This window comes from Tripterygium wilfordii, chromosome 20, assembly GCF_013401445.1.
Source record: "Tripterygium wilfordii isolate XIE 37 chromosome 20, ASM1340144v1, whole genome shotgun sequence".
In the NCBI taxonomy this organism is placed as follows: Eukaryota; Viridiplantae; Streptophyta; class Magnoliopsida; order Celastrales; family Celastraceae; genus Tripterygium; species Tripterygium wilfordii.
This window is the reverse complement of record NC_052251.1, coordinates 10,899,220-10,918,051: the sequence shown is the minus strand read 5'-3', so window position 1 is coordinate 10,918,051 and position 18,832 is coordinate 10,899,220. Positions and strand designations below refer to the sequence as shown.

Sequence of the window (18,832 nt, the reverse complement as noted above, 5' to 3'; positions counted from 1 at the left end):
ACAATTCAGTCCCTGAACAATTGTCTTGTTGGTAGATCTGAGAAATTGAAGGAGAAGAAAAATGATTATGAGTGGTATAATCTCTTGAGTTTCCCTTGGATTTTTCAATTGTTGGCTTATGAGGTTATTCCCAATATTGCTGAACATTTTGCCAACTGTCTTGATGTAAAAATGCTGCCCATAATGTCGAAGTGGCCATCAATAAAGACACCAAAATCCAAGACCGTCAATGATTTACTGGAAGACAAGGAGGTAAATATATTTTTTCTCGTTGATAGTGATAATGTTTACGTTGTTAATGAGAATGTTTATGTTGACAATATAGATGTTTATGTTGATAATGTAAATTTTTACGTTGATAATTACCATGTTTACGTTGATAATATATTATATTTTCGTTGATAAGTGTATTATTAGGTTGATAATGATTTACAATATAGTTTATTAATTTATATAATTTTTTTCATCTTCAGGTACATGTCATTGAAATGGTTTCCACACATTCAGAGCGTGACAAGAATTATACTACTAATATAAATGAGAATGTTGAATTCATAGTGAACAAGGCAAATAAATTTAAGCAATCTAAGAATAAGCCCGAAGTTGAACCTGATGTCACTTCAGCTAAAAAGTTGGATGATACAACTGATATTTTCATAAGGCTCAGTTCAATTGAGCAGAAAATTTTGGCTCTCAAATCGACTCAGAATACATACAAGAAAGAAGAGAAGAAGACTGTAGAGGAGATTGTTGAAAAAAAAGAAGAAAAAAAGAAATGAGGATGAAAAGAATGAAGGGATTACTTATATTGATGATCAGGAAAATGATACTGTATTTAACTGTATTTAATTTATATAACTCTAATTATTTAATTTCTATGTATGATATATTATATTTATCAACGAAAATAGTTATAGTAATAAACGTTATAAATAATAGTTATCAACGAAAAATTAAGGACCCTAAAAACTAACGATTAACGAAAACAGTTACAGTAATAAACCTTACATATAATAGTTATAAATGAAAAATTAGTGACTCTAACAAATAACTATCAACGAAAACAGATACAATAATAAACCTTACATATAATAGTTATCAATGAAAAATTAGTGACCCTAACAAATAATTATCAACGAAAACAATTACAGTAATCAACGTTACAAATAATAGTTATCAACCATAATTCTCATAGTGTTGACGTGTTAGGGTGTCAATAGAAACATATCAGTATGGTAATAAGGCGACCACAAGAAAATTGTTGGTAATTTCCTAACTTTACATGCTGCAAATGCGTGGACGCAAGTTATCTGGTCAAGATCAAAAACTCTGCAGGAGCAAGTCTTGCTGGCCAAATCCACTTGTCCTCCAACATCACCGTCTTTCACAAGAAAAATATTTATACTAATAGGCTCCATAGTCATGACTCTAGCACTACCAATTTAACAAAAACTTTAATTATCAACGATAAAATTATAGTAGTAAACGAAATTATAACATAAACTAAATCATTTGTCGACGAAAATACTATTAAACTAACTATAAACGAAAAAACTTAAGTAGTAAACGAAAATGATAATTATCAACAAAAAAGTTTGTCAACCAAAATAACAAAATTCCCAACGAAATAAATAGATTATCAACTAAAATTCTCAACGTTATCAACGAAAAATAAATTACGTTACATACCGATCCCTTCTTTCTTCTGAAACTTTATCATAATAGTTAATTAGTTCGCCTTTCATTTCAACAATGATTGATCGTCTTTCATGAAACCATCGTTGTAATAAAGACCGCAGATGATCCATAAACTTTGTAATAGGTAAGTTTCGAACATCCCTCAATATTCCATTTAAGCATTCAGCAAAACTTAAGTAGTAACCATCCTATTCATTTTGACTGATCGAACCATGTTCTGTGCTATGCATCTAGCCATGGTTAAAGTCTTTGGTTGAGAAACCCCGTTCATTGAAATCGTGATATTATTAACGAAAAAATTGTCTGAGTTAAACGAAAACAAACGAAGTTTCCAACAAAAAATTTGTCTCACATCAACGAAAACAAATATAGTTCTCAACGAAAAAAACAGGCATTTATCAACGAAATATTTTGTACGAAGGGCAGGACACTTATCGACGGTGAGCACTTCTATGTTCAACGGGAACAAAGACGAAGCTTGCATTGCTGACTTTAGGCTTGTTGGCATTGTGGGCGACATCGCTATGACAACTTACGAAGATTTGACGTCGCGACACTTCAACCTTGAAGATTTGAGTTTGGGCATATGGATTTCACTAGATCTGTGACAAAGTTTGAAGGAAAGAGGTATAGATGGAGCGGTTTTACTGGGTTTGAAGGAGAGAGAGAGGTTTCACAGAGAGAGGGAAGTGGTTTTAGGAGGGAAACCATTTCTAGGGTTGCAAGTGAGAGGGAAGTGCATAAAAAGACTTGAAAGGGTGTCTATGTCTTTTCCTTGACTGAAAGGGTCAGATTTAAGTATTTTAAAAAGAAGGGTTATATTTGAAAAATGTTTATTAGCAGGGGTCATTTTCAATAAAACCCAAGAAAAGAAAAGGCTGGGCTTGGTCATGGACCTCATGGGCCATGGCGTTGTCCAGTTGAGGCTTGTTTGGTTTCTAGTCTATGCGAATTCCAATAAAAAATAGGAATTGCTCTACTTTTTTTTTTTTTTTACAAGATAATGGGATGGGAAGGCTCGAACTGAAGTCTTGATACCACACACATGAATACCAACTAAGCCATCTAAGTTACTGGTGATTCTCAGAATTGCTCTACCTTGGTTTGAAGTTGATCTTGATCTGCTGGTTCTGTTCCAGAATGCAGATCAGAAACATGTTTAAGCACATCCTCTTCTTTGAACTATCGCTTTTAAGTAATTGGAAATAAGCAACTAAATTTAGGGCTAGTTTGGATGATAATTTTTAGTAACATTTATACTACTTGCTAGTATAAATGCTACTTTCAATCCAAAAGAGTTTTTTTGCATGTAATTCGAGACATTTTTACTCAGTATTTTATATTACTTTTAACATGCTACTTGTATAAAGCATTTTAATAGCATTTCACTGTCAAAAGTCAATATTGTCCCCATTAAATTTTTTTATTTCATTTATACCCTCATTTCATGTGTTATTATAAATTAATTAATAAATAAATAAATGTATTGATATTATAAAATATTTATCATTTAATATATGCTACTCAGCAAAAATACTACCAGCAAAAATTCAACCAAACACCACACAGTATTCGAGCAACATTTCTACTACTAAAATTCTCCAGCATTTCTGTTACCACCATTTCTACTAGTATGTCTGCTATTTTCAAAATGTCTTACCAAACTAAGCCTTAAGATGAACCTAAAAATCAATTACTGACCTAATTTTCATATAAAATTATTGACTCTAAAAAGTAAAAATATAGTGATACGGAAAAGACAAAATTGTTTCAAGCACCGACAGCCGGCAATACACCCCCATACAATAACGACTTCATTGTTTAAATGCATACAACCTCAGAACAAGATTTTCAACTTCGTGTAATTACAAAAATGTGATATTTTCATTTCACCATCCATCAACAACTTGCAAGCACGTAGTGCAGAAGAGGAAGCAATTTGTTGTTCTATATACAAGGTATAACCTTTCTATGCACGGTATTAACCCTAATTTCTTGTCTTGTGTGCAAAACTCAAGTGAGTGCATTGAAAAGAAACATTAAACTGCACGAGGGAGATTCACGTTGTCTGCAACAAGGGATTCATCCAGCCCATTGCTGTACAGGAAAATGTCACGGGGTTAATGTTGAATTAGAAAACTGATATAGACAAAAAGGGGTAGGAAAAATGATTACCTAAGATGACTCAGAGCTGACATTCGGTAGAGAAGGGTGAACACCAGGAGATGTAAGCCAATGGTGTAGAAAAATGCAAAAGTCCGAGCATACCTGCAGCAGCGTAATTGTGGAAAAAGTTAATTTATCCTACATATAGCAATGCTGAAAATATCTGAGGGAAAGAATAGGTAAATTTCTGTGAAAATAGAAGGCAGGCAAAGACATAAGGAAAACCACACCAACACATATGTTGCGCCTAAACAAGCAACTTCAAACGAGTCAGATGGTGGGAAATGATGCTGGTGTTTGAGTCATGACAAATGACATTAAAATTGAAATATACTGACAATCGAAATAAGGTAGATAGAACAGTACTTGTTGCCAAGGAGGAAACGCCCACTGTTGAGCGTAATTTTATCCCTGAACCCCAATTCCTTGTACCGAAGATCCCTTTCCTGGTTAGAAAAAGGGAAGTTTGCTTAGTAAATGATGTATAGACCCTCATCAAAGCAAAATAGGCCGTTGACAAGAAGGTAAATGGCATTCATTATGACTTGAAAAGTTCAAAATAACTACATTAGGTTTCCATCTCCTTCCGTAGGGTAGGCACCGTGTTTCCCCTAACAAAAAGGTAAGTAAAAAAAAAAACTCCCTTGCACAAGGCTCCCGTACTGAGCGGGGCAGAGGACAAGCAATAAAAGAAGAACTTTCATTTTGGAAGAAGGATAAAACTATCAAACTATTATCAAGAGAAAAATGACAGCCCAAATGTCACAAAACTCAATTCATGACAAACGTAAATCATAACAAAATTTAAAGTTCTCCAAGGAGCTCAAGTATAACCTTCTTCGAGAATGCTGCAAATGGATTTATGTCATCTTCATATATTTTCTTATACTTAGACTCAACATCTGAGGAAAACCCACTCTCCAAATCTTCTGAATGCTGAAAATAATCAAGCCACATAAAATCAGGACTTGAAAACAAGAACAAGATATAAGTCAATCAACAAAAATTAGGTACCTTTTTTGATCCTCTAGAAACTACTTTATCGAGATTATAATCCTGGACATATCGAATCTTTCCATACAGTTTAACATTATCAGCTTTGGTTTTTTCCAGTTCCACTGTCAGAGCCCCAATCTTTTCCTTCAGCTGCCTTATTTCCTGCAACATTTGAAAATTTCACAAACTCCCATTAAATAACAAATAATCTAACAATCTGAACAGAATCAGACCATTGGCAACAGGTTTTTTTTAAGGGAGAAAAAAACCAAAAGATGAGGATATGCAAAGTTTAATGACACCTCTTCTGTCTCTCGCAAACGTGTTCTAAATCGATCTCTCTGATTGCATATCACCTTAAGCATTGAGCTTTGATCTTGATCTGCTGAAACATGTTTCGGATCTGCATTCTGGAACAGAACCAAAAGGGGTTGATTACATATACAACCAATAAATTGAAGAAAATTAAAAACTTCAAGCACCAACTGACTGCTCAAAACACAATTGAAATGCAATAGTTACATCCTGCCTACTGTTAAGGTCTGGGATGCTCTTTCTTATAGAATTGTTGCGCATTTAAAAAAGAAAAGTAACTCAAAATCATTGACAACCACTAAGCCACACCAATCATGAAAACTGACTCCAATTAAGGGTGGTTTCACTACCAGTTCTCTTTTGTTTGGTAGTTGCACACACTGATCACTTCAATTTGGATCTCTCTCCTTAGTCATTGCAGGACAGATTTAGATAGAAGCTCGTCATTCAGGAACTATGAAACTGTTTCTATATGTTTGTAATGTTAATAGATGCTTTCCCATTTATGTCAATAATGTCACAAATTCAGTTGTGACATTATTTTCAGACAATTACAGTTCAATTCAGAGATAGCTAATAAGCAAGACACGTATCACCTGTTTGGACATAGGAATTTAAAATTGAACGGTAATTATCTCGAAAACAATTTCACACTGAATTGTTGAGGTAACAGACCTATGGAAAGTACCTATAATTGTGACAGATTTCATTACTGAAATAAAAAAGGGAATACCAAAACCATTGATTGCATGATAGTTAACTTTAATAGAAAGATGTGCACTCCCATGAAGAGCTACCTCAGATAGCTCAGTCCCCCCAGCCTCTGAAAGATCCCAATCATTGAATAGACCGCCTTTTCGCTCTTTGGAATTATAACCCTGCATCAAAAGGAGAAAGATTGATTAAGACTTCAACTGGGATAAACAATCTCCCTACATCCTACAGGTTCTGTCTCATATTAGGCATGTTAACACATAATAAATGCTAGAAAATATGTATGTCATGAAGGTGCTAATATACACATGGATGGAGAGTAGGAGATGCACATGACTGCTTTTGCATCTTTGTGCATACAATACATCAGACCTTTTATTTATCAATCACATGAGTGATATCAAGCCTTCATAAGTCACAACATTACGGCTAAACTCCAAAATAAATGCTTAAAAACTGAATGAGCAGTAGTATTACTATCCATAGAGGGAAAGATACTAAGAACAACGTATGGCAACATGCAAATAATGATACCACATAAGACAATCATTACAAAAGTTTCAAAGTTATTGATCTGAACCTTCAATATATCATCTTCCAGCTTTTGTACCAGTTTTTGTTGTTCATTAACCTTTGATGTGAGCTCTGATATCTTGCCTTCAGCTGCTCCTAGTGAAGACGTTTTCTCAGAGAGTTTAATCTGGAAACATTGGAAAACAGTTTTGACTTACTTCTGAAACAAGATGGATGTAAATCAAATAAAGCAATAATCTTAAGCCACCTAAGATATAACCAAAACTTAGAGATTGAAAGTATAAACAATTTAGGCACGCCAATATATTTAATAAAAATCCAGCAATATCCAACTATAGTTGAAAAAACTAATGAACTGCACATGCACACAAATATATAAGTTCTTCCCAAAAAATAGCCTAAATGTTGATGAATGCGTCAACTTAGTTCATCGAGAAAAGTAGAATAGCAAAATCAAAGTTAAAAAGCCAATAAATTTTCCAGAGATTTTATACCTTCAATTGTGTAAATTCATGCTCCATTTTCCGGTTTTTATCAAGAAGAAGAGACTCCATTTTGCTCATTTCTTCCCCGCTAGTAGCTACTTCCCAATCTTCAGCCTCGATAGAATTATAACCCACTGCCTATACCATAAAACAGTGGCATGTAACCAAGACGCTTAGTTGCAAAGGTTCTTCAAATCAATGCACAAAAAGCGGAAACACAAGTGAAAATTTAAATACACATAAGATGATAGCATGAAAACACATAACCGATGAAAAATAAAGCAATAAGCGTTGAGGAATTATAATAAAAAAAGAGTCATAAATATGAATTTACTGGAATTCGCTGTTAAAGATTACATATTTAGTCCAACCAAAAAACATTAGCAAAACATCAACTATGAAAAGCTAAAGAGGTGGCTGAGATTGAAAGAAGTTCCACACCAAATTTCTCAACTCTTCACAAAATTTCTCACAAATTCAGACCCAGTAACTGCAGTCAGGAGTTCTTAAGTAATGAAAACACAAATATTGACATGCAGTACGACCAAAATCCAATGTCATTGAAATTTCACCAAACATTAGACAAAGAGAAAAACCAACTTTTCAGGAAAAGTGATTGAACTATTCACCCTAATGTCACCAAAACAAAAACTAATCATGCTAAATTTCAAACTGTACTTCAGAAAAAGCAGAGAGATGGTATTACCTGCAAAATTTTCACCTTTTTACGCAAATCATCAACTATTTTTGTGGTTGGCCTAGCTTGTAGTTCTTTCTTCATCTCATCAAGAGCAACATCCTTTGCAAACAGAGCATGAAAGCATATAAATTGTCAAATACAAATAGATGAAAGCAAGCTTCCATGCACAACAGATGCAGAGAGTAACAGCAGATAGAAATTAATTCCAACTCTACACAAACAGCTGGTTCATGGAGAACGTCCCGTCCAACTAACAGACAAACAGAAGATAATCATCTTAAACTCCAAACCATCCTAACCTAACCTAATTAGCTGAATGCGTAAGACAAGGACACATAATGAGAAGGCGGTACCCATAAGGATTCTAATCACTCCTCTTCATACTTAAAAGAATCTACAGTCAGAACCTCTTGCCCCCTAGCCTAAATACACCCTTAATGTTTTTTCGAAAAAGAAAAAGAAGGAAGCAAATCAAGGAGGAATACGTTGATGCATGTACATACACGCATATCAATATACCTTTTCCTTGAGCAATGAATTCAACTTTTTCATCTCATTCAAATGTTGTTCCCGCTCATTTGATAGAGTTGTTTCAATATTGTGGAGTTCCATGTTCAGTTCAGAGATGATCTTCTCTTTGGCACTCAAAGAAGTCTCAAGAATACTACTAGAATCTACATTATCACTGCAATCACAAGTAAAGCAATCATGAGCTCAAAGCCTTTACCCTGAGAACATATAATGAAAGATCATAAAGGTCAAAATGCAATGATAAGATGATACAGTTGCTGATACGAATGGACCAACAAAAAATAACAATAAAAAGAAAGAAGATCCTCCACAAAAGTTAGTATGAACTCAACACAAAAGGCTTATATATGTTTTTGGTTATAAATTTCCTATGCACTTTTATAACTTCTTTTGAAATATGACAAACATGCGAAGAGCAAAGGAATTAAAGCACCACACCTTTTCTTGTTTGTAGTATCTTCATTTGCTGTTTGTAATTGAGAGCGCAAAAGTCCCTGTGAAGAAAACCGTGAAATCATTCAGCTAGAAAAAGACATATGTAGAAATATAGCACCGAAATGATTTTCTTAACATAGTATCAGAGGGTGGCCTACTGTATAAATAAGTTACAGCACATAGTCCAGCTTTAACAAAGCAATAACCTATCCAATCCTTCCCCTAGGTGTAGGATGTAGCAATAAAAGCATTATACAAAAATGAACATCCCAACTCCCAAGGAAAGTGTATCTGCATATGATTTCTAGGCAACGATGGGGAGAACACAGCTCATTTAAATTTGAAACACACCTTTTCTCTCTCAAGAGTAAGAAGCCTTGTCTGAGCCCTTTCCACTTCATCCATCAATAGATTGACTTCTGATTGCTTTGCCGCCCCATCTTCATCTGATATCATGAAAACACACATAAGAAACTAAAAAAAGGAAAGGAAAAAGAAAAAGAGTGGGTGAAGGGAAGTCAAACACAATTATGATTATTGCAAGATAAACAGTAGAATCAAATTCTTCCATTATCATAATGGCCTGACAGGGATAACTTGGCATATAATGTGAATGGGAACAAAATATGAGTACAAGTGAGGGCAGGGCGGAGGCAGCAAAAGCCTTTTTCCTGTTACAATCAAATGGAGAAAAAGGTTTGATGATGATGATAAGGAGAATATATGACACACCAAGAATTATCACATTACCTGATTGAGCACGAAGTTCAAACAACTTGCTTTGTGCAAGTTCATGCAATTTCTGCATATTGGAAACACTATCTTTGGCATGGCGCAATTGATCTTGCAATGATTGCTCCCTAGAAATTTGTAAGAGAAATCATAAACACAGGTTGCAAGATGGTAAAATGTACAGGTTTAAAGAGACACTTAACAGCAAGATACACAGGACAAAGCATTCAAGAAACTAGGATTTCAAATAATTGTTGCACTATCATTTACACGCCAGAGAATATGCCTTATAAGTCATCACCTCCAAAAAGAGCAGTAAAACTACCTTTCTTTCAAAGCTTCTAGTGTTTTCTGGTTCTCTTCAGCCAAACTCCGTTGCTTGATGTCCACTATTTCTTTCACTTTTTCCTCCATCTGCACAAGTATTGGAAGATAGACATCATCATGCCTATTTACAAAGATGATTGATGTCTCAATTTTCATAGGTCACTTATTAAAGCGAAAATGTAAAATAAGAGGAAAATATGAAAAAGACCATAGAATATTTGTCCCCAAAGATAACAGTAAAACAACTTCGAGTCTTCAACAAAACTGTTTCCACATGTTTCTTGATAAGTTAATTGATTACATTGATCATTTGAAATTTTCTTAGTGATGAAAAGCTCAGCAACTCATTGGGTATTAAAAAAAAAAGAGTATTAAGTTCTCTAATCCTGATAATTAAACTGCTTGCTGGAACCTGGAAGTCATCTAACCACTATTGCAGTAATTCTTATGGTTCAGGTGCAACAGAAAAGCAAACGCCACAGAAACCTTGAAACAATCATCCTCCCAGAAATAGAGTAGCTAACAATATATTAAGTATTAACAGTGTCATAGTATTTGACTGTTAACCAGTTTCCTAACCTGCTGCTCTAACTGACGGTTGCGTTCCTCAAGTCTCCTTATTGTTGCCTGCTGATTCTTTAAATGAGTTGCTTCTGTCCTGAATTCCTCTAGCTCAACTTTCATCTTCCTGTTCTCGGATTCTAGTTCAGAGAGTTTCAGATCTTGCTCCTGCATGAGACAAGCGTGAGTAATCATCCACAACACAGCATGCATGCACGCAGTGCACGAGTAAACTTTTTTCTAGTAAAAAAGTCCATAGAGAACAATGGTTACGTTATGTTTGAACTTTTCTGCTTCTAAAACTTTTTAAAAGGTAACCAATGTTCAAACTTTCAAATGAAAATGACATTGGACGTTTCCATCTGTCAGAACAATAATACTTAAAGTCCCGTAAACATATTTAAATGGCCTACAGATTTCACAAACAATGTATTCTTTGAAGTCTTGTATGATTACAAAGTACTGTATGATTGTTGACAAGGTAGCATACATCATGTGACAAAAATTCAGAGATTGAAATAGAGTAGAATATAGATTGGATTGATGGGAAACAATTTCTGACCAGTACCTTCCCAGTGCTCTATTTTCTTCCTTGATCAGCTAATTAAAATAAATGAACTAGAAAAGCAGCAAGAGTGCAAGACGGTGCTAACCCGAGTACAGTTACAAGTCAAAATATCTACAAGTTGATAAAAGCTCCACATACCCAAAATTGCACTTACTAAATCAAAATAAATATAGTGATAAACCAAAGCAAGATACAATCAAAGGCTATTATTCCTTTCCCTTCACACTGACAAAATATCAGTACAAGGGGTCAGCTCTATAACTTTAATTTGGGGTGTCTAGCAACCATACCCTTGCTGATGTTCAAGTTTCGGGTACATGTATGGTATGGTATGGTTATGTTTGGGCAAAGTATCCAAGAAACACAAGCCTGGTAAAATATATTGCCGGGGCAATGGCATTGGGACCAACCAATTTTCTAATATTTTAAATTATGGTTCAGATTACGGCAATACTACTTTTGAAGCATCATACCCACAAGGGATAGCTATTATATACTATGGTGTGTGCATTACAGAAGGCTTTAATGTGTAAATGTGAATTAGATGATTTAGATCCATACTAACACAAATCAAAATGTCATAGAACTTTACTGAACAAAACATGCTGGCACTTACAGCAATTGAGGCAAGAGCTGGATAAGGATCTGGAGCCTCATAAAGTTTCTGATAGATATTGAGAAAAGCATTTTCTCCAAATTTCGCTCTCTTAGTAAGATTATCAACTTCTTCTTGGTAACCCTTGAGCAAAGAATTAAACAAGTTTAACTTTTCCTCTGGTGAAGCTTTCTTGAAATCTGCTCATTGAACACATTGTAACTAAATGCATAAGATTTTATTTATACAATAGAAAGCCTTGAGTGTAGAATACAAAAGAAAAATAGAAGCTGCCAAACCCTTCTCAATTATTTCATCTCCCTCACAAAAACGAAGGAGGGCCCATATCAGAAAACCGTACAGAAACATAAACATCTAAAACCTTCACTATTGTTGAATTATCATAATGGTTGAAATATGGACACATGATCAGTATTGAATTATTGTTGATACCTCTTGTGCTCTCTGCAAGTTTCCGCCGGTTTTTCTGGCTATTTTCCTGGTTTTCAGCTATCCTAAGTCCTTGCTCATCCAGCACACTCTTTTCCTTCTCCAAATCAAAGTCTGTAAACAGCAAAGAGGAGAGTTAGTAAACAATTCTCAGGGAAAAAAATCATGTCTCCTCATTGATGCACACAGGAAATTTTGTCAACACAAATGCACACAAAGATACATTTTTGCCTCGCTTTCAAGGATTTTACTCAAATTTGAAAGATTTTTTTTTTAGTTCTCACTTCTCAGGTGCGGTGTTTCATAACATTCATCACTCTGACACACTAAACGTTCACAGAGCTGAGGTGACTAATAACGATTACATATCTTTCTCCCAATGTTTCATTGGGAAAATTTCTAAAAATTGCAAATAAATAATCACACTCTACTGGCTTGAATGACCATTTCCCTTGAAGAAATCACCCTAATTGTTCTCAACAACTGCAGGCTTTTCAACTACTTCAAAACATGAAGCTCCATTAGAAGGGCCAGAATAGAAAAAATCCCAAGGGCTCTAGTTTGGCAACCCGCAAGTAATCAAAGTATATCCAATGAATAAACCCTCACTGCTTTCATGCTACTTAGTAGTTTACCTCGCTACACTATCCTTAATTTTACAATGTTCGAAGCTTGAGAGTAATTGCTCTTCAAATTATACCGCAAATACAAATTCCTTAGCAAACTAAGATCGTACAAAAAAAAAGGCTCAAATGTAATCCAAAAAAATTTGCGAATGACCTAAATTTAAAACCTAAGTAATAACTAAATAATTATAAAATTAAAAAAAAAAAAACAAGAAGAAGAAGAGATCGAGTGGTACCTTTCCAGAAACTGGAAATGACGAGAATAGGAGAAGAGGAAGGGTTTGATCTCTCTCTCTCGGGTCCAGCTTGCGGGGAATCCATATTCGATTGCTAATCCGGACCTCTCTGTATCTGCGTTTCGATTCTCTCTCGTTTCTTTTCAAATATGTTTCAGACTTTCAGTGATATTCAGCGCGCTATCAGTGTGCCTTGGTAAGTGAGATCTGATCATCTGAGAAAGGTCTGGTATCCGTTTCATCTTCTCCGGTTCTGGCCGTAGAGTAGAGTGGTTAGCTGAGTATTGGGCCAGCTCAATATTGAACATTGTTACTGGAGAAGACCAAAAACAGCCCAATCTGTTTGAGGGAAAGATTAAGCCCAAATGGAGATCAGCCCAACTAAACTAACGAAGACCAAGACCATAAATTTGTCCTCTTTTATGGTACTTACATGTGTATATGTGGTGGCAAATTAAGTCTTCGCTGGTTTTGCGGCTGACACCGACGAGCAAAGCACTGTGCACATGGACATGCTTGCCCAGAAACAAGTTTATGGTCAAAGTAAACCATCACAAATATTCCAACTCTCTATAAAGTCAACACTCTTGTTTTCATGCATCCCAATTCTCTTCTCTTCATGATTATCCCCGCAACACAAGTTGCTGATTTTCTTGACCCTATTATCACATTGACTTTCACCAATCAACACTCAAATTTGCACCAACTTTGTTTCTGCAATTTGCTCATTCAATTTAAACTTGCCTATATAACTTCACTTCAAGTTCTGTGAAGAACCCAAACCCATCTCTCTCTCTCTCTCTCTCTCTCTCTCTCTCTCTCCTTCTCCGTGGTTTCATCAAAGACAGAGTTGCTTATGGATCAAAATGATTCAGAAGCCCCTGCTTACCAAACCCAAGATCAAACTCAAGTTCAGTACGAAGTAGCCAATGAAACCAATTTTGCTACTTCAACTACCCACCAGGAGAATTATATCAATGAGGAGTACCAACAGCCAGATCCATATCAACCCCAAAATAACCCACCACCCCAACAAAACGAACAACCACCACCACCACCGCCCCCGGCGGCCCAACAGCAACCACAACAATACCCGCCACCGCAACAAGTTTATCAGGCCTATGGTGCTCCTCCATCTGGTCGGCCAGCCCAGTTTCCTGCACAAAGCCCAATGAACAACCCTGCAATGTATCAAAATGGGTTCCAACCTCAAAACAATGCTCCCTACACAAATGGGCTGAATCAGCAGCAGACAGCATACCCACCGCAAGGCCCACAGTTCGCACAAGCCCGGCCTGCTCAGTTCCCAGCCCAAAGCCCTCAAAACAACCCAATGTACGCGAATGGGATTAATAACCCAACCGCATACCCACCTCAAGGCCCACATCCCACAACAGGGAATAATTATAATCCTCAACCCAATTTCCCTCCAAAACCTGCAACACAAGCTTTCTCGCAGGCAAATATGCAAATTCCAACTTCGCCAGTTAATTACGGTATTCCGGTGAAGCAAAATACATATGTACTGCAGACGACCGGGAACGAGGGCTGGACATCCGGGTTGTTTGATTGCATGAATGATCCCATGAATGGTGAGAGAATGAACAATTATGATTGGATCTCAGTAATTGGTATGCCAGTTATTCTAGCTGTTGAGTTGGATGCATATGATGCATATGAAATTCTGTGCATACAACTCATCAGTTGAGATAACCAGGATACCTACTGGGATCTGCTTTATTATTTTTCTGAGAATGAAAAACAAAAATAAAATACTGTTTAATTAAGAATAATTAATATTGTGGGCATATGTGTGTTTGGTTGCAGCTCTAATGACAGCTTTCTTCCCCTGCTTGACGTTTGGACAGATTGCAGAAATTGTTGACGAGGGACATACCAGTAAGTCTACATCTATAAATCGAATGTTGTTGTTGGTAATTACCTTTGTGATCCTGTAGTCAAGTGAGAAATTTATGTGCGTGAAAAACTTGTAAGGTGTTATTCTCGGTTAAAAAAAAAAGAAGAAGATTGTTGTTGGTAATTAAATAAGTAATAACATGCATATACGATGTGTGTGTATGTATGTATATGCAGCTTGCGGGACAAGTGGAATATTGTACGGTGCGATTGCTTTCTTGATTGGATGTCCATGTATCTTGTCGTGTACATACCGTACAAAGATGAGGAACAAATACGGACTGGTGGAAGCCCCTGCACCGGATTGGGCCACCCACTTCCTCTGTGAGTGGTGCGCTCTTTGTCAAGAATACAGAGAACTTAATCAAAGAGGCCTCGACCCTTCCATCGGTAACTAATTAATTTCAACTAAATTTAGGACATTAATTAATATTATGTATTTTCTTGATTGACAAAAGATGAGTTTTGGTTGCAGGATGGCAGGGAAATGTTGTAAGAATGCAGCAGCAGCAGCAGCAACAAGTTGCTATGATGCCTCCAATGAACCAGACGATGATGGGTTGACTCCAAAGGAAAGGGAAAAAAAAAAAAGAATTATGTAACTTTCTGTGTGTTTTCTGTTTTCTTGTTTTTCTGAGGTGTGTCGCCTTTTTTTTAATCAATAAAGATGGTGTGACCAAGTTTAAATTTGACAATCCTCATCGATTCGTCTGTTATAACTCAGTTGAGTGGTTTATAAAAAAAGGTACCCCACTCCTCTCACATGGAATATTTGTTTACTAGGCCTAAAAACTATTTGCGACGGCCCATGAAGAAAAATCTGTGTTGGCCAATGACTCTGAGCGAACAATATTTTCAATACCTTTAGGCTAATAATTTCAACCCAAACATTTTTACAACATCTTATTGAAAGGAAGCCGCACACGAGTAACCATTAACAAGAACTCCTCATCACTTATTATATATGGACATCAATGTGATTACTTGTCTGAAAAGATGTTAATTACTCGCACATAATGCGATAAGAGGTAGGAACAGCATGCACGCGAGCCACTCTAGGGAACGAGAGGCGACATTTTTCACTCAAGTCCAAGTCACTTGGTGACATCCCTTCTGGGAGCTCCCAATTGAAGCAATGCATAAGTTGTGCCACAACAAGTCTGGTGATGGTTAACCCTAGATTTATTGCTGGGCACCCTCTTCGTCCCGAACCAAATGGGAGAACCCGGAAATCGCGTCCCCTCACATCTACATTGTCCTCCATGAACCTCTCTGGCAAGAACTCATTCACATTACTTGACCATGCACTTACATCTCTTCCGATCGCCCAAGTATTCAGCACGATGCGTGATTTCTTCGGTATGTAGTACTTGTTGATCTTGATGTCTTCCATTGCTTCGCGGGGCGATAACAATGGTGCAGATGGATGGAGTCTGAAGCTTTCATTTAGCACCATATCAAGATAAGTTAGTTTTGGTAAATCTGTCTCCTCCACCATTCTTTTCGTTCCGACGACATTTTGTAATTCTTGTTGAAGACATTTCATCACCCTTGGATGCATAAAGAGTTCTGAGATTGCCCACATAATTGAAGTGGCTGTACTGTCATATCCTCCAATAAACATGTCTATAATGATAGCCTTAATACTATCTCGATCGATTATATATTCGGACTGCTTACGATCATTAGGGTTCATGAGAGGTTTGTTCATTGAGGAAAGCAAAACATCAATGAAGCTACTCCCATGTTGATTTTGGTCTCTTTGAGGATCCTGCTCATGGTCACTTATTATCTTCTCTAGGAACTCGTCCATGGCTTTGCTAAATGCCCCCATACGTTGTTTCATACCCTGATGAAAAAAAATTGACTTTGGGGTTAATTAGAATTTTAATTTTAGTAAAGCAATAACCAAATTTAGGTAGAATTAGATGGGGTGAATTTTTTGTTTTTGTCTTCATAAATTTTGTTGTCATTCAAAGCTAATTAGGAAAACATATTTTTGACCAAAACTACACTTGAATGGCAGTGTTTTAAATATCATAGAGGGAAAGCTTAACATAATTGTGTATAATTAAGCATACCTGAAGATCAAGTGCACCTAAGTAAGGCATAAAATCTGATATGTTGAAAGCTCCTGCAAAGAAAGAGGCCTCCTCAATGAGCATCTTCACATCAAACCTGTGATAATCAATTTTATGCCCAAAAAGCATCCTAAAAATCATGTTCTCTATCAATTCCCTCACTTTTTCAGTCAAGTCCACCACCTCTTGCGCCATTGCTGATTTTCTAACTGAACCCACAAACATTTCAAGCTCTTCTCTCCTTATTTGTGTAGAGGATTCTACTTTTGACGCACAAAGAAGGTTAGTGTGACACAATTTCCTAGCGTTACGCCAATTTGAACCATATGGGGTCAAGGCCATGCCCTTGCCACCATAGGATAAGTACATAGCAGCTTCGGCGTCCGGCCGGGAAGCGAAAACAGGGTCGTGGGTCTTAAGAAATAGCTCAGCATAGTCAGGTGATGAGATAACAATGGCTGTAGCAGAGCCTAGCTTTATTGACATCAAGGGGCCATATTTTTGGGCTAATTTTGCCAGGGTCAAGTGTGGTAGGTTCCCTAACATGTGGAGGCTGCCTAGGAACGGCAGAGCTCGAGGACCGGGCGGCAGTTTGCCGTGATCATGGTTGGACTTGTAATATGCATATAGCCATAAACATCCTAGGAGAATGGCAGTACTGGCTAACACAGAAGGAGACATATGGGCATATGCAAGAGGGCAAGGCATGGTTTGGAGACTTTAGTAGTAGTGAGTACTTGTATATATATACTTGATAATGGGAACCATAATATATTATTATGCTGTTATTTAGCAAATGACTTTATCAGATATCCTTCCTTAACTGGATATACCATCTCTCTTGATGAGCTAACTTCGAGGAGACTATTTGCTGCTTTGGAGGATGGATTTTAGATGTCAAAATCAAACGATGGCGCTTTGAGAAAAGAAATGTTCTAGTATAACGTGTCCATTTTATTTAAAAATTTATAATATTTGTATAATATAAATATTTTAAATATATAATATTGTATATATGAAGGGGTGGGACCCATGTAATAAAAAATTTTAAAAAAAAGCAACAACCTTTTTGACATGAATCTCACGTCAAAAAACTTAAACGCTTCGAAACAAATTTCACAACGGAGTTTCTTTTTTGGAGTGTTACCGGTCGTTTTACGAATAATAATACCCTACTTTTTAAGGTGTTTGGTGGAGTAGTCTGAGAAGAGAAAACAGACCCACCCCAAAAAATGTTAGACCAAACACAGCGAACAACCTGATAGATTATAGATGCAGAGTGCCAAACCATTTTGTCCTTTAGTAATTGTATTTGATAATAATGGACCGCCATTATGCTGTTATTTGGAAGCCACAAAACTTGCAAATGACTTATCACATCTCTCTTTTCCATGGGACTATTCACTGATTTGGAGGATCCTAATTTAGAGAGTTTTTTCCAAATCTAACACCCTGACAAGGACTACATCCCAATATTAACATTGGGATGAAGGCATTTTTCCTAATCTAACACCCTGACAAGGACTACGTCTCAATATTAACATTGAGATGAAAGCATTTTTCCTAATCTAACAGCCTGACAAGGACTATATCCCAATATTAACATTGGGATGAAAGCATTTTTCAATATAGCACTACATACGTGATTGTTTTTTTTGACAATTACGCCAATAACAATGGCATAACCAATAGTTTTTTAAGATCACGTGAACAATGCTGGCGTGATCTTTATTCTGGTTTTTTGCCCGACCATGCTCCTATGTCTCTTTCTTGATACACTGCAAAACTCATTTGTTGTTGAAGCACCTCTCACTCCTGATAACCAGTCCTTGGAAATCCTTTCCTCTATTTCAAGAAGAAGACCTTGTCTACATCGGAGAAGGTGCGACAATGCCGATCTTGCAAATCGGAGGAGATGCGAGAAGGAGATTTTCTCTTAGAAAGACCCATGAGAGCTTCTATGATGCAGAGAGACCCATTAAAACCATAAATTAAAAAAGAAAAAGAAGTGTGTTAATTTGATGACGCCATTGTTGTTGGCGTGATCAAAATAAAAAATTGGTCACTCCATCTATAATGGCGTGACACAAAGATGGAGTGACAAGTGTAAAATGGAGTGATCGTATAAAAATTTCACAAATTAAGCCCACACAGGGGCAGACTAA

At 36.4% G+C, this 18,832-nt stretch overlaps 3 protein-coding genes across 4 annotated transcripts; 1 reads left to right on the top strand and 2 right to left on the bottom strand.

Annotated features, from left to right (window-relative positions):
• Positions 1–3,466: 3,466 nt before the first annotated feature.
• Positions 3,467–12,954, bottom strand: LOC119987132 (protein CASP-like). 2 transcript variants are annotated; one of them, XM_038831923.1, is made up of 19 exons: positions 12,670–12,947; positions 11,811–11,921; positions 11,379–11,557; positions 10,213–10,362; positions 9,632–9,720; positions 9,325–9,434; positions 8,926–9,020; positions 8,578–8,633; positions 8,128–8,293; positions 7,615–7,707; positions 6,918–7,046; positions 6,470–6,589; positions 5,973–6,053; positions 5,163–5,270; positions 4,879–5,022; positions 4,699–4,800; positions 4,231–4,310; positions 3,874–3,966; positions 3,467–3,795 (listed from the first exon to the last, which is right to left on the bottom strand). In XM_038831923.1, the coding sequence occupies exons 1-19, from the start codon at positions 12,752–12,754 to the stop codon at positions 3,738–3,740; spliced, it is 2,049 nt and encodes a 682-aa protein (XP_038687851.1). In that variant the 5' UTR covers positions 12,755–12,947; the 3' UTR covers positions 3,467–3,737. The 2 variants fall into 2 exon arrangements, 1 of the variants encoding a protein (XP_038687851.1); XR_005465380.1 differs by lacking the exons at positions 3,467–3,795; positions 3,874–3,966 and having other exon boundaries at positions 4,699–4,802; positions 4,880–5,022; positions 12,670–12,954.
• Positions 12,955–13,451: 497 nt separating this feature from the next.
• Positions 13,452–15,281, top strand: LOC119987133 (protein PLANT CADMIUM RESISTANCE 6-like). The gene is made up of 4 exons (XM_038831924.1): positions 13,452–14,261; positions 14,497–14,568; positions 14,764–14,976; positions 15,062–15,281. The coding sequence occupies exons 1-4, from the start codon at positions 13,526–13,528 to the stop codon at positions 15,148–15,150; spliced, it is 1,110 nt and encodes a 369-aa protein (XP_038687852.1). The 5' UTR covers positions 13,452–13,525; the 3' UTR covers positions 15,151–15,281.
• A 191-nt stretch (positions 15,282–15,472) lies between these two features.
• LOC119986995 (cytochrome P450 CYP736A12-like) lies at positions 15,473–17,375 on the bottom strand. Its single transcript, XM_038831678.1, has 2 exons — positions 16,668–17,375; positions 15,473–16,435 (listed from the first exon to the last, which is right to left on the bottom strand). The coding sequence occupies exons 1-2, from the start codon at positions 17,373–17,375 to the stop codon at positions 15,590–15,592; spliced, it is 1,554 nt and encodes a 517-aa protein (XP_038687606.1). The 3' UTR covers positions 15,473–15,589.
• Positions 17,376–18,832: the final 1,457 nt, after the last annotated feature.